The sequence below is a fragment of the Lactuca virosa genome, chromosome 4 (genome assembly GCF_052849685.1).
Source record: "Lactuca virosa cultivar CGN04683 chromosome 4, Lactuca_virosa_CGN04683_v6, whole genome shotgun sequence".
In the NCBI taxonomy this organism is placed as follows: Eukaryota; Viridiplantae; Streptophyta; class Magnoliopsida; order Asterales; family Asteraceae; genus Lactuca; species Lactuca virosa.
The window spans coordinates 5952715-5965732 of record NC_136429.1 but is presented as its reverse complement, the minus strand read 5'-3'; the positions used below and the strand labels follow the sequence as shown (position 1 = coordinate 5965732).

At 34.0% G+C, this 13018-nt stretch overlaps 1 protein-coding gene and 1 non-coding gene across 2 annotated transcripts; both read right to left on the bottom strand.

The window, feature by feature from the left end:
- Nucleotides 1–593: 593 nt before the first annotated feature.
- Nucleotides 594–3932, bottom strand: LOC145104069 (uncharacterized). The gene is made up of 5 exons (XM_079041346.1): nucleotides 3749–3932; nucleotides 2886–3619; nucleotides 2402–2803; nucleotides 1532–2284; nucleotides 594–836 (listed from the first exon to the last, which is right to left on the bottom strand). The coding sequence occupies exons 1-5, from the start codon at nucleotides 3930–3932 to the stop codon at nucleotides 594–596; spliced, it is 2316 nt and encodes a 771-aa protein (XP_078897472.1).
- A 951-nt stretch (nucleotides 3933–4883) lies between these two features.
- On the bottom strand, nucleotides 4884–4966 carry TRNAL-UAA (transfer RNA leucine (anticodon UAA)). Its single transcript has one exon. It is a non-coding gene; the product is annotated as a tRNA-Leu (tRNA).
- Between the last annotated feature and the right edge of the window lie 8052 nt (nucleotides 4967–13018).

Here is a 13018-nt window from a genome sequence, read left to right as displayed (position 1 = left end):
TCATGTGCTTCCTTTTTGTCCTAAGCATGTCTTCGCTACTACAAAACATATTTCAAACATAATAAGTACCTTTCGTTCTAGAATTAACACAAAATGTAGCATAAAATATAAAGATAATATATGAAAGATATAACTAAATAAGCAAACATCATAGAGAATCTGAGTTTTTATGGTCCCGAATATGTCTTCAAGACCCATCAAAAACTCATAAATCCGCTCCTTCTCTTTGGTTTCTACAATTCTTTTCTCAATTCCACATGTGCAATTTCCACATGTGCACTTTGGTGCAGGCAACGCCGACTATATTTCGTCCCAAATCCCTTGTAGTTTTGTGTAATACGTTGAGACGGATGCTTTGTGTTGTCGAGTCAAAGTGAGGGCATGTTTTAGTTCATATTCCCGAAGGGTACTTTCTTTACCGAAGCGTTCTTCAAGGTCTTCCCAAATCTCTCTGGCATTCTTGGCGTACTTGACACTACTTCTGATTTCTTTCTCCATGGTGGTGGTAAGCCATCCCTTGATCATCGTGTCACACCTTCTCCACATCATCAGATGATGCGTTCCTTCCTTAGGCATCTCCAACGTTCCATTAACTAAACTGATTTTGTTTTTGGCGAAAAGAAAGTTATGTTCTCTTCCTTCCAGTTGCCATAGTTGTCGTTTAGAAGATCATTAACATGCATTTGCTTTGGATAGTCAGATGCATGTATGTAATATATAGAATTCGCATTGATCTGTTTTCCACCTGAGCCATCTTTGGCGCCGCTGCTTTCTTCTCCAGGCTTTGTCGCTTTGTCATGATTGGCGGGTTTGCAGGCTACGGTTGATAACCTGCTCTGATACCATAATAGATATCAAAACTCAATGAATTTTATTGATAATATGACAAGGATATAAATACAAAGAATGAGATAAAACAAGAAAGGATAATGAGTAAAGCAAAACAAGATATATATTCTAATAAATAAATGTTTTTTGTCACATGTCACACTCTCATTCAATTTGTCAAATGTCATTTTGTGGTTATTTTAAAATAATTTTTTTTCCACATGTCATTTTATGAGTTTTTTTATTTTAATAAATTTCACATAATACTTAAATGTAATAATTACAATAAATATAGTAATAAATGAATATCAATTTCATTACTGGACTTACATTTTTATTTTAAAATTTTCAAATTAAAGCTCATTAGTTTATTTTGTTTATTTATTTAAATTTAAAAGATAAAAAAATCAATTTTAATAAGTAATTATTTTTCTTATTTTCTTATAAATCCAATGTTTTTAAATATTTAGACATTTATATCTATTTTTTTTAATTAACTCATGTAATACATGGGTCTTACCAGTGGCGGAACCAAAAACTTTTGCTAGGGGTAGCACAAAAAAAATCTCGATAAAAGATAATAAGATAATTTTTTTTAATTACGGTTTCATTAGAAATAACAAACTAGCGCAAAAGTCTTATATAATTACATTTTTTAAAGTTGTCCTCTACGATTACCCATTTTCCGAAAGCGTTCTATCACTCGTTCGATCTTAACATCCATAAGTGCTTCTTTTTCTACATTACAAATTAAAGCAGCATTCAAAAAATCATCACCCATTTTATTACGTAAGTCGGTCTTCAAGAGCTTTGTTGCGGAAAAACATCTTTCAACGGTTGCGGTTGCGACGGGCAAAACCAAAGTCAACTTTAATAACCTATAAACCAAAAGAAAAGAAAGGTGTTTTCTGGTTTCCACCATCAAACAAGAAAGGTCCGCAATTCCCTTCAAATTAGAAAATCTCTCATCATCAATCAAAGATTGATAATAGGTTTCAAGTTCACCATCAAGATACACCCTTTCCGAATCATTAAAATCAGTTTTGTACAACTCACTTAGTTTCACCAACTTTGATTTGTCAAACGTAGAAAATACATTACAAGGACTCAAATCCGCCATGTATTCAAGCAAACCGGTGCTCACTTCACTAAAACGGTCCCCAAATTCTTGAATTTGCATATCCAAAACCGTGTTGAAAATATCAACTTCAAAGTGATGTTGATTAGTAACCTTGGTTCTACGGTTTCTTGGAGTAACATAAAATTCGGACATTTCCACAATTTTAATTTTATGTTTATGACAAAAAGAAAATACCTTCTCCAACATTGAAGGAAACCCATTATTTCTAAAAGCTTTGAACGTTTTCATCGTCACTTTTACCAAAGAAGCCGCTTCCAAAATATTTTGATCCTTTCTTTGAAGATGTTTTGACAAGGTATTCGTGAGACCAAAAATCTTCAACATCAAGTGTAAATAAAAAACAAAATCAAGAGTCTTGAAATACGACAAAATACCGTACGCTTGATTTCGGTTATTTAAACTAGATCCCTCCTCTTCAATATATTTACGAACCTTGATAACCTCCGGAAACAAATTCTTCAAACTTATTATTGTTTTATAATGTGAGCCCCATCTTGTATCCCAGGCTCGAACAAGAGAAGTCTCCTGATTTAACCCTCTTCCGGTCTCAATTTCACCATTACCAATTTCTTTTTGAACCCTTTCCTTGTAATTATCTCGTATGATATCTTTTCTTTTACAAGAAGAACACACCACATTAACCACCAAAGCTAATTGCTCAAAGAAATCATCAGCACCATCATGGTTTTTTGCTACAGCCACAACCACTAATTGAAGTTGGTGTGCAAAACAGTGTATATAATATTCCGAAGGATTATCTTTCAATATCAATACTTTCAATCCATTAAATGCACCCCACATATTACTTGCTCCATCATATCCTTGCCCTCTTGCCTATTTCAAAAAAAATTATATATATAAGAAATAAAATAGATAAAGATTCAAATACATAAAAAAAGAATTCATAATTTCTTACTTGAGATATACTCAAGTTATTGTTGGTAAATACCGAATCAATGACTTCTTTTAGAGTTAAAGAAGTTGTATCCTTCACGTGAACAATTCCAACAAATCTTTCTTTCACTAATCCAAGGCTATTAACATATTGCAAAACCATAGCCATTTGTTCCTTTTTGGATACATCACTAGACTCGTCTACTAATATGGTAAACACATCATTACCAATTTCTTCACAGATGGACTTTATTATCTCTTTTGAAAAGCATTGAACAATCTCTTTTTGAATCTTTAGAGACGTCAACTTTTCATTTTTTGGAGCATTTTCTAAAGTAACATTATAAATGCTTTCATTATGGTCCCGAAGGAATGATAATTCTTCAATGAAAAGGCCTTTAGAAATTGATCCATCCGACTTGTCATGACCACGAAATGGTAACACATTCTTCAATAAAAATCTACAAGTATCAATTGTAGCATGTAATCGAATTTGATAGTTACTCGCTTCAACTTCAGTTTGCTTATGAAAAGCTTCACGGATAGATTGGTTTTTCTTTACTAGATTTTCACATTTTTGTTTTGCTTTGTTGTGATGACTGTCAACTTTACCCTCATGATCTTTCAATGAGTTCTTTTTACTCCAAGTGTCAAAGCCTCCTGTCACAAATACATCTCTCCCCCCTTGTTGCCCCACAATGTCTCCAAACAAATAACAACATAAACAATAAGCTTTGTTCTCTTTTGTGCTATACTCTAACCAATTAAATTCATCAAACCATTCCTTTACAAAACGTCTGTTCTTACCACCAATTTTTATTGATGGAAAATCATGGCCTTTTGGTTAAGAAGGTCCTCTAATCCAATATGCTCTCCTTATTTCACCCCTTTGATTTGGATGATATGATGTAATTCTTGGTCTATCCGTCGGATCCGAAGGAATATTATTAATATCAAAACTAGGTGGAATATGTTGTAATTGTGGTTGTGGTTGAGGTTGTGGTTGTGGTTGAGGTTGAGGTTGAGGTTGTGGTTGAGGATGAAGTCTTTTTTCCTCCACCACTTTCATCACTACTACCAACATCCAATGTCCTTTTAAAAAAATTAATAATTAAACCTTACAAATACAATTAAAGATATAAAATTCACAATTGAAGATTTAAACATAATACAAGTGAACACCTAGTTAGCTAATTAGGTTTTCAATTTGAACAAATAAATTAAACTAAATCATTAAACATTAAATCAAAAAACATTAAAGATTGGAAAATTAAATATTACTTGTTTCATATTGCCTAAGTGAACCTAAAAAACAATTTCTTTTTTCCCTCCTAGATCCTGCCGTAATTGATGTGTAAACAAAATAAAAACACATATCTTTTTACATTAATTTAATGGATTATTGGGCTAAATCATTCACACGTAATTCACTTTTATATATATATATATATATATATATATATATATATATATATATATATATATATATATATATATATATATATATATATATATAGGATAGATATGAGTAAATACGAATGCTTCGATTACATGGGCGGTTTGGCCAAAATCTGAATCGAATTCTATGCTCACACCAAAAAATTATAGTTGTGTTTTTATTATGTTGCACAACTATTTGTTTTTGTAACGTATTTAACTGGTCTATTTTTGTTTTTATTTGGTTTCTATTTACACTTGAAATTCAATTTGGTTAACGTGGGTTTAACCCCCTTTATTAAAAATGCTAGATTGAGAAAATATGTCAATGTGTTTACGTGGGTTTAACCCCTTCATTGAAAATGCTAGATTGAGAAAATATGTCAATGTGCTTATCAAATAGGTTACAAAATATTAAATTAAAAAAAAAAAAAAAAAAAAAAAAAAAAAAAAAAAGATATCATAAATTCGATAAGTAAAAAATAAAAGTAATCATCGTAACATGCAAAAACGTGATAAGACCTTTTGGCTACAACTAATTACAGGTGCGAAACTGTAGAATTATTGTAAAATACAAAAATATTGCTGGCTATGGGGTTCGAACCCATGCGCACTTATGTGCAGAAGATCTTAAGTCTTCCCCCTTAACCTCTCGGGCAAACCAGCTTTTTTTATATTTGTTGATACGTTTTCCATAGTAATTAGTTTTTTATTTTGTTGATATTCTAATATGTTATTGAAAACCACGTAAATTACAAAATTCATGGTTGAAATATGTATAAAGAGAAAGACAAACATATTCATTTAAAATTACAAATGACCTTCATTTTGTAGGGCACTAGGCAACTCATGTTTCTTGAATTATAGGAATTGTTTATGAGTTTTCATAATTTCATGTGTGGTTCGTATCAAATTGGTATCAGGACGACGGTTCATGGGGTACAGTTCACGTCACCAATTAGATTTTTTTATTTTACTATCCATTGGTACAATTCACTCCGAAGTATTGTTGATCGGTAATATATATCCACCTTGGAATGTGACAGCTCATAATATACTTTGAGGACAAAAAAAAAGTCAATACATATCCACCCTGATATTATAGTTTACATCAGAAAAAAAAAATATGGATTTCTTTTTCTTGTACTTTCAAGTAGTTGATTTTGAAATAATGGCCAACATGGAAATTAATGAATTCACCAAGTTCCGAAATAAGGGTTAGGAAAATCAGAAAGAACTCTGAATGATAAGGTAGAACACAAGCTGCTTGATACTAAAGATACATGCTATGATGATTTGGGTTTTTTTACAGCATTCCTGGAAGGAAAAGATGGGGAGATGGAAACGCGGGCATGGGAACGGTTAAGACCAGACAAAAAAATAGGTATCAACTTAAAAAGTACGGAATATAGGAGATTGAAGATGTTGATATTTGAAGTGGACTATGCAAATGCATATATCCATTGCATAAAATGAAATTCAAGACATCGAAGAGGCTAAATAACTTCGAGCAACAATTTTATGTATGGAAGAGGCGACATTTTCATGGTATCAATGGAGCAAATGCATATCTCGATTCACACGTGTGAAGGGTTGAAGCAGCGACTACTATATCGATTCGAGGCACATACGAGGGAAGCATATACAAACAATTCTTAGTTATCCGTAAACAGATAACTGATATTATATAAGTATCTTTGAAAATATGACGGGTAAACTAATGAGGTTGACTAAACAACTTTTGGAGGGGACTTTTACAAAGGGGCTAAAATCGGCATTAAGATCCTTAGTAAGGGTATACGACATGAAGGTATGTCCCATGTCATGAAATTAACATCTTAGTTTATGATCGATGAAAATTGGGTCAATGGTGGGGTTTCATATGTAAACTAACAAAAGAGATAAGGTTTTCATATTGGTAGTAATAAGTGTTATAAAAGAGAAAGCTAGAGAAAACAATATAAATAGAGAAAACAATAGACTAGGGGTTACTAAAGGGCTAAACAAAGCCAAAACACAAAATGAGCCCAAACAATCTATTAGGCTAACATCCTCCCTCAAACTCGTAATCCAACGACAATAAGCGGTGAGAATTTGTTAGATAAAAACTAAAAGCGAGAAGCAGACAAAGCCTTAGTAAACATATTAGCAATCGATAGGGTCGTTGGAACATGTGGCAGAGAAATAGTCCCAAGTTGAAGATGATGACTAGTGAAATGACATTCAATCTCTATATGTTTCGTCCGCTCATGAAAAATTGAATTCTTGGCAATCTGTATCGCACTTTTGTTGTCATAGTTCAAGGTAGTAGGATGAGAAGTATAAACTCAAATTTTAGAAAGAAGCCAACGTAGCCAAATAATCTCACAGGTGGTGATGCCCATAGCTCAATACTTAGCTTCGGTAGAGGACCGAGAGACAACATCTTGTTTCTTACTCTTCCAAGAAATCAATGAATCTCCAAGGAAGATGCAAAAACCTATAGTGAATTTGTGATCATGAGGATCGTTATCCTAATCAGCATCACTATAAGAATGCAACTCGAGAGAGGATGCCGATGGAAACACAAGTCTTCAGAACTGAGTGCCGCAAAGATGTCACACCCCCAAACCGGAACGGTGAAAACGTTCGGGGGCGAAGGACGTCATGCTCAGTATCACAACACATGCATCATAGTAAAACAAGCAACAACATCCATTGCATTAATATTAAAAGTTCACATTGTATTCGAATCACATATGATTGACTCCAAAAGTAAATAACAAAACAAGGACATGTAGCTACTATGCTCCATCTTCTGAATCCCGGTGCGCATACATGTCTACTAGTTTCCTGAGAATACAAGTTATTTTGAAAGAGTAGATCATCATTTAAGCTGGTGAGTTCATAAGTATTTTTGTTATAAAAAGTATATTCTAAGTTCTTTTGGAAAAGTTCGCCTGTTCCTTCAGAAAATCCTATATTTTCTGATGTGATGAATGATAAGTAATAATGACTCTTACAATTTCTTCTATGAGTACTTAATGAATACAAGTTATATACAATCCAGATCAAACATACAATCAATTGTGTGGATCTGCCCTAAGCCCACAACCAAACAAGGAAGAGGAAATGAGGTGGAAGTCACACATTTCATTGTTTGTTAGATCCTCATTGTATATAACCCTGTTGTATTCACCAGGTGCTTACGGAGTTAACTGTAATAGTTCTTTGACATTTGATGAAAATATTCCTTAAGAAAATCATATATTTTCTTTAATAAATGGTAACCGCAATAGTTCCTTCTATAATCACTTAGTTTATAGTAGCTATATAATCTAATATCGAACGGACAGTTAAATGTGTGAATCTGCCCTAAGCCCACAACCAAACAAGGAACAGGAAATGAGGCGGAAGTCACACATTCCATTGCCTATCGGATATTAATTATATATAACTCTGATGTATAAACGAACTAATTATAGAATTAACCATTTAAGGTCCTTTATGTTATACTAGTTTAATAAGAAGTATTAAACCTTTTATAAATAAGTTTCTAGTTTCACTAACTCTATTGTGAAACATTGTTTTCGGTAATAAATGTTATTGTTTTCAGAAAGTTCTATCAAAAACTGTTTACCTTAAAAGAACGATGTTTACCATAGAAAATCCTATTTTTTCTATAAAACTGACTAGTAGTCTTCATTGTTTCAAGATCGAAAAGCACAAGTATAATCCATATACTTACTTCAATGATATCTAGTTTTGTTGATACGGTAAACTGAATAAAGACTTGTTTACCCTGAATACCTGATACGGCGATACTACCCTCCTATGATCATTTAATACATACGAGTTGTATATAACAGAGATCGAACAGGCAGTTGAATGGGTGACTCTGCCCTAAGCCCACAACCAAACAAGGAACATGAAGTAAGGCGGAAATCACACATTCCACTATCTCCCGGACTTCAGTTTTATCTAACCCTATTGTATATACTGAGTAATCACATAGTTAATATCCCTTGAGATTGTTTAAGAAAAGTCTATTACTACGTAAATATATCGTTAGTATCTATTTGTGAGTGTTATGACCATACTAATTGATACGACGTGAAACAGACGCTAGTATCGTTCATGACTTTGTCACCCGCAGACCTGCCGGTCCAACTGTAGCTAACAGTAAATGTGAGGGATTTTTGGTCCCATATAGATCTATGCACAAATTCACGCTCTCCCTCAACGAGACTCTGGTTCATAAGGGTAGACTTCCACTGGTACTTATGTGAGTACTCGAAGACGTGTCTCACAAGCTAGATTAACTACTTTACAAGTAATAATGCGGAAAACCCTTTGGATAATTAACATATAAGTTTGTAAAAAGATTCTTTTGTTTCATGAACTAACTTATAGCTTATAAGCTTATTTTCCATGTTTTAACTAGTTTCATGTTTTAAACACATTTGTAAAGGTAAGAAAGACATATGAAGCAGTTTATATTTTAAAACACAAGATTTCTTGTATTATACTTGTATCCCCCCCCCTAAAAACATTAAAAATTTGGGAAAAGATATGGGGGTATGAACTCACCTTATGTGAGTGATTCGATTGGAGACTGGAATAAGGATGTTATACTCACGAACGAAGTCTCGTAGCACAAATGAGTCCTAAATAGCATGTAATGATACATATAGGCATGAAATTAGTGAATCTAACTACAAAGGCGATTAGGAAACAACCTAGGATGCAAGAATAACTCACCAAAGGAGTGTTAGAAGCAAGTTAGGAGGCTAAAAGGGAGTTCACGGCCAAGCTAGAAGGGTTCACGGCCTCATGAAGGGTTAACGGCCCTATGATGGGTCACGACCCTTATGAGTGGTTCACGGCCCAACTTCAGGGAAGAACACTTGAAGATCTTGTTGCTTGGCAAGTGTTTGAAGATCCTAAGTTGTATTCTAAGGAGATACAAAGAAAAGGGATGTTTAAGAGTGAAATTGGTGTTCTTGATATATGATACTTGAGAGAGAATGGGATGTTTGCGGCCAAGGAAGAAAGAAATGAAAGAAAATCAGCCATCTCATATATATAGGTAGGAGTTCACGGCCTAAGGAGGGTTCACAGCCATGAACATGGTTTGCGATCGTGAACCTCATTTGTTGAGGTTTTATGTCTCGAATGAAGTTTTTGGCTCTCGGTTCTTACGTGGTTCACTTCCTAACACAACCCTTACTACAATACCAATTGTAGTGTTGTTGATTATGATGGCATGTGCGGAATAAGAAAGATCTAGTGAATCATCATACAAATCATGAACACATGGAGTAAACAAATATTTTAAGCTCTCATTAGTTGAATTAGAAAGAGTACAAATGGGTTTGCTAGTTTCTCTCTCTAAAACTAATGTTCTCCAAATGGTTCATTACAAGTTCTTACATAATGGGAGTCAATCGCTTCCTATTTATAGGAAAGACTCAACCCATTTACACATACAATAGGGTAAGCCATAAGAATCCACATCTAAGCATGACTTTGCACCCTAACATTCTCCCCTTCAAAGTTAGGAGTGGATGTCCCGACTTCAATATCCAACGAGCTCGCACGATCAAGACCAAACTCCCCTTCGAAGTAACATCGGTCTTCAAATCCGCAAATGAATACCCGAAGCTTCGAGTACCCACTCTTCATTCTCTGACTTTTCATAATAAAAAAAATGATTATAAAACCCATTAAGGGTGAGAAGCGCCTGATGATTAATCTTCACATAACTCCCCCTTGATGTGTGCCAAAAATGAAACACCGAAAAACTTGCATGGAAAAACAATCACGAAAAAGCCTCGAAAATTTTCCAATTTGTGAAAATTTTCGACTTTTGGATGAGAATTTCAAGATTGTCCAAAATCCAGGTAAAAACTGTCACTTTCTGAATTCTACAGGGACCCGTTGCGCCACAAACAACTTAAGATGCGAAACTCTACCCCATTTGTGAAACTGGGCATAAAGTGTAAATCCGCACCAACTGCAAGGACTGAACTTGGAAATTCTTCAATTTCTCACCTTTGTTAGCTCAATTTCGAAGTTGGGTATTTTCTGCCAAAATTTCGAAATTGCAGGGGCTAAAAGAGAAATGTTTCCATTCTTCACAATTTGTTAAACAAATTTCGAATTTGGACCAATTTGGCCATATCTTCGAAACATTAGGGACCCACTTCGAAACTTTATTTTTCTTCTTCTTCCCACTTCGTTAGCCAGGTAACGAATTCATCTTTTACACACGCTTCGCTTTTTAGGTTCAAAGAGTTGATTAACGAAACATTTTCTTAATCATTCAAAGTCGAAGGCATGCGAACCACTGAATAGTGAACAGTAACATCTTGATCATTCAGATTGTTCTTTACCATCGAATTCCCAAAAATGAATTTCTTCAATTGTTTGCTTTGTTTTAGAGGAAGTAACCATCGATTCCACATAATACCCAAAAACGAGAAATAGTTATGAGAGTCGATGATTCCCAACAACAATCCTTCAATCATTAATCATTAAACAAATACGTGAATGAAGAAACGATGAAGAACGGATGCAATGGTACAACCAGATAAAGCTGGTGTACAAGTCGATTGACGAACAACACATACGTCGATTGAATTATATGAATCAATGGGCTCCACTCACTGAAAACGAATTCAAATATATATCGACTTATTGATTTAAGATATTGGATCGCACACTAGGCTTATATTTGAACATGAACAGTGGAATTGATTTGGATTGGGCCTTCGAAATATGCAACATATGAACAGTGAAATTAAACAAAATGATTTTAATTTGGTTTTGATCTAAACAAAAATAATTGGATCAATAAAAGGGGTTGAAACGGATTTGATCCAATGAGGCAAATCGATCAAAAATGAAAAACGCAAATCACGAATAGAAATCATGGACGTTTTGGAATCCATTTGAGAATTTGAGATACCTTTTTGACGAATCGAATTCCATTTGCAACGAATGAATCAAATTTAGAAGATCTTGGTTCTTTTGTTGGAACGAGAAAATATCCAATTTGAACATTGTACACCCATTATGCGTGATGTACAACTCGTTCTTCGTGTTCTTCAACGATCCAAGAACATCTTCATAAGAACCACCAACACTTTTGGATTTTGACTTCAAATTCAATGCAACATTTGGAAATTGTTGCTTTGGAACCCAAATTTTCTTCACAACAACACTTGATGATTTTTGTGAGTAAGCCCACTTGTTTTTGCATTTAATCTTCTTCTTCTTTTTCTTTCTCATCTTCTTGCATCTTGAAGATTTGATTTCAAGAACACCTTCATTCTTGACAACTTCAACTTTGCAAGTTTGAATCAAATCTTTTGGAGTTTGATACTTGTGAATTTCTTGGATTACCGGTTTTCGATAAGGAATCATTCCTTCAAACGAATCACAAGAACACAATATATCATCGGTTTAAACTCCAATCGAGCAAAAACCTTTTGCATCTTCATGAGAATCAACTTGAATCTTCTTATCATGAACTTTAAGAACATCAAGAACATATTCAACAAACTTAAGAGCATGAAGATCACTTGGGTTTTCAATAAGACAAATGTATCTCTTATTAAACAAATATCTTTCTTCTCCTTCCTCTCGATTTTCGCTACAAACTAACATGATCATGGAAAGATCGTACAAGCATTCAATCTTCTAAAGTGGTTGAAATATCAATCTTCCATGATCATCTTTCAAACCTCCATAAGAAATCAAACTACTCCATGAAATCAACCCGCCTTTCAACAACAATCCATAGAATTGATATTCATTGACTTTGTATTTCACATCTTCAATGATCACAACCCAAGAATGATACTCCAAGAACACCATCTTTGATCAATCAATAAGATCTTGAGTTTTTGTAGAGAGAGAAAGTGATTTTGAATGGGTTTTCTAGAGAGAGAAAGTAAAAATCACTTGAATTCTAGTGAAGAAAATCGAATTATGAGTAGAATCAACAAGGAATTCGATTTCTAGAATCCAAACTCTCTTTAACACGAAGATCAAAGATAAAAAACGAAGAATCACCAAATCTAGAATGCCATCAAGGATCAATTCTTGATAAGATCAAGAACACCCGCTCTGATACCAATTGTAGTGTTGTTGATTATGATGGCATGTGCGGAATAAGAAAGATCTAGTGAATCATCATACAGATCATGAACACATGGAATAAATAAATATTTTAAGCTCTCATTAGTTGAATTAGAAAGAGTACAAATGGTTTTGTTGGGTTCTCTCTCTAAAACCAATGCTCTCCAAATGGTTCATTACAAGTTCTTACATAACGGGAGTCACTCACTTCCTATTTATAGGAAAGACTCAACCCATTTACACATACAAGAGGGTAAGCCATAAGACTCCACATCCAAGCATGACTTTGCACCCTAAGAGTTCTATATAGGCTCGGATCAGACATTCTGACAATGTCAATTAGAGAATGTCGAGCATTAGTCTCGAGGGGGTATCAATTATGTTGTTATCAGAGAGATGTGCACGTTCGAACAGGTCAGAAATATACTTTGTCTAAGACAAGAGATATCCTTTTGAAGATTAAGCAACCTCAAGCCCTAAGAAATAATACAATAAGCCCAAATCTTTCATAGAAAAGTGATAAGCCAAATCATGCTTCAAGGACTCTATACCATAAGCAACCCATGGACTCCTCATCTAGAAGCCTTGGACGAA

What these genes read in the sequence shown, in the direction of transcription:
- LOC145104069 (XM_079041346.1), bottom strand. Translation starts at nt 3,932, where the DNA reads ATGAAAGTGGTGGAGGAAAAAAGACTTCATCCTCAACCACAACCTCAA. An exon ending in TGTTTCCGGAGGTTATCAAG is followed by an intron (nt 2,285 to 2,401) that starts GTTCGTAAATAT and finishes TTGATGTTGAAG; the next exon opens with ATTTTTGGTCTCACGAATAC. An exon ending in TGGATGTTAAGATCGAACGA is followed by an intron (nt 837 to 1,531) that starts GTGATAGAACGC and finishes TTATGGTATCAG; the next exon opens with AGCAGGTTATCAACCGTAGC.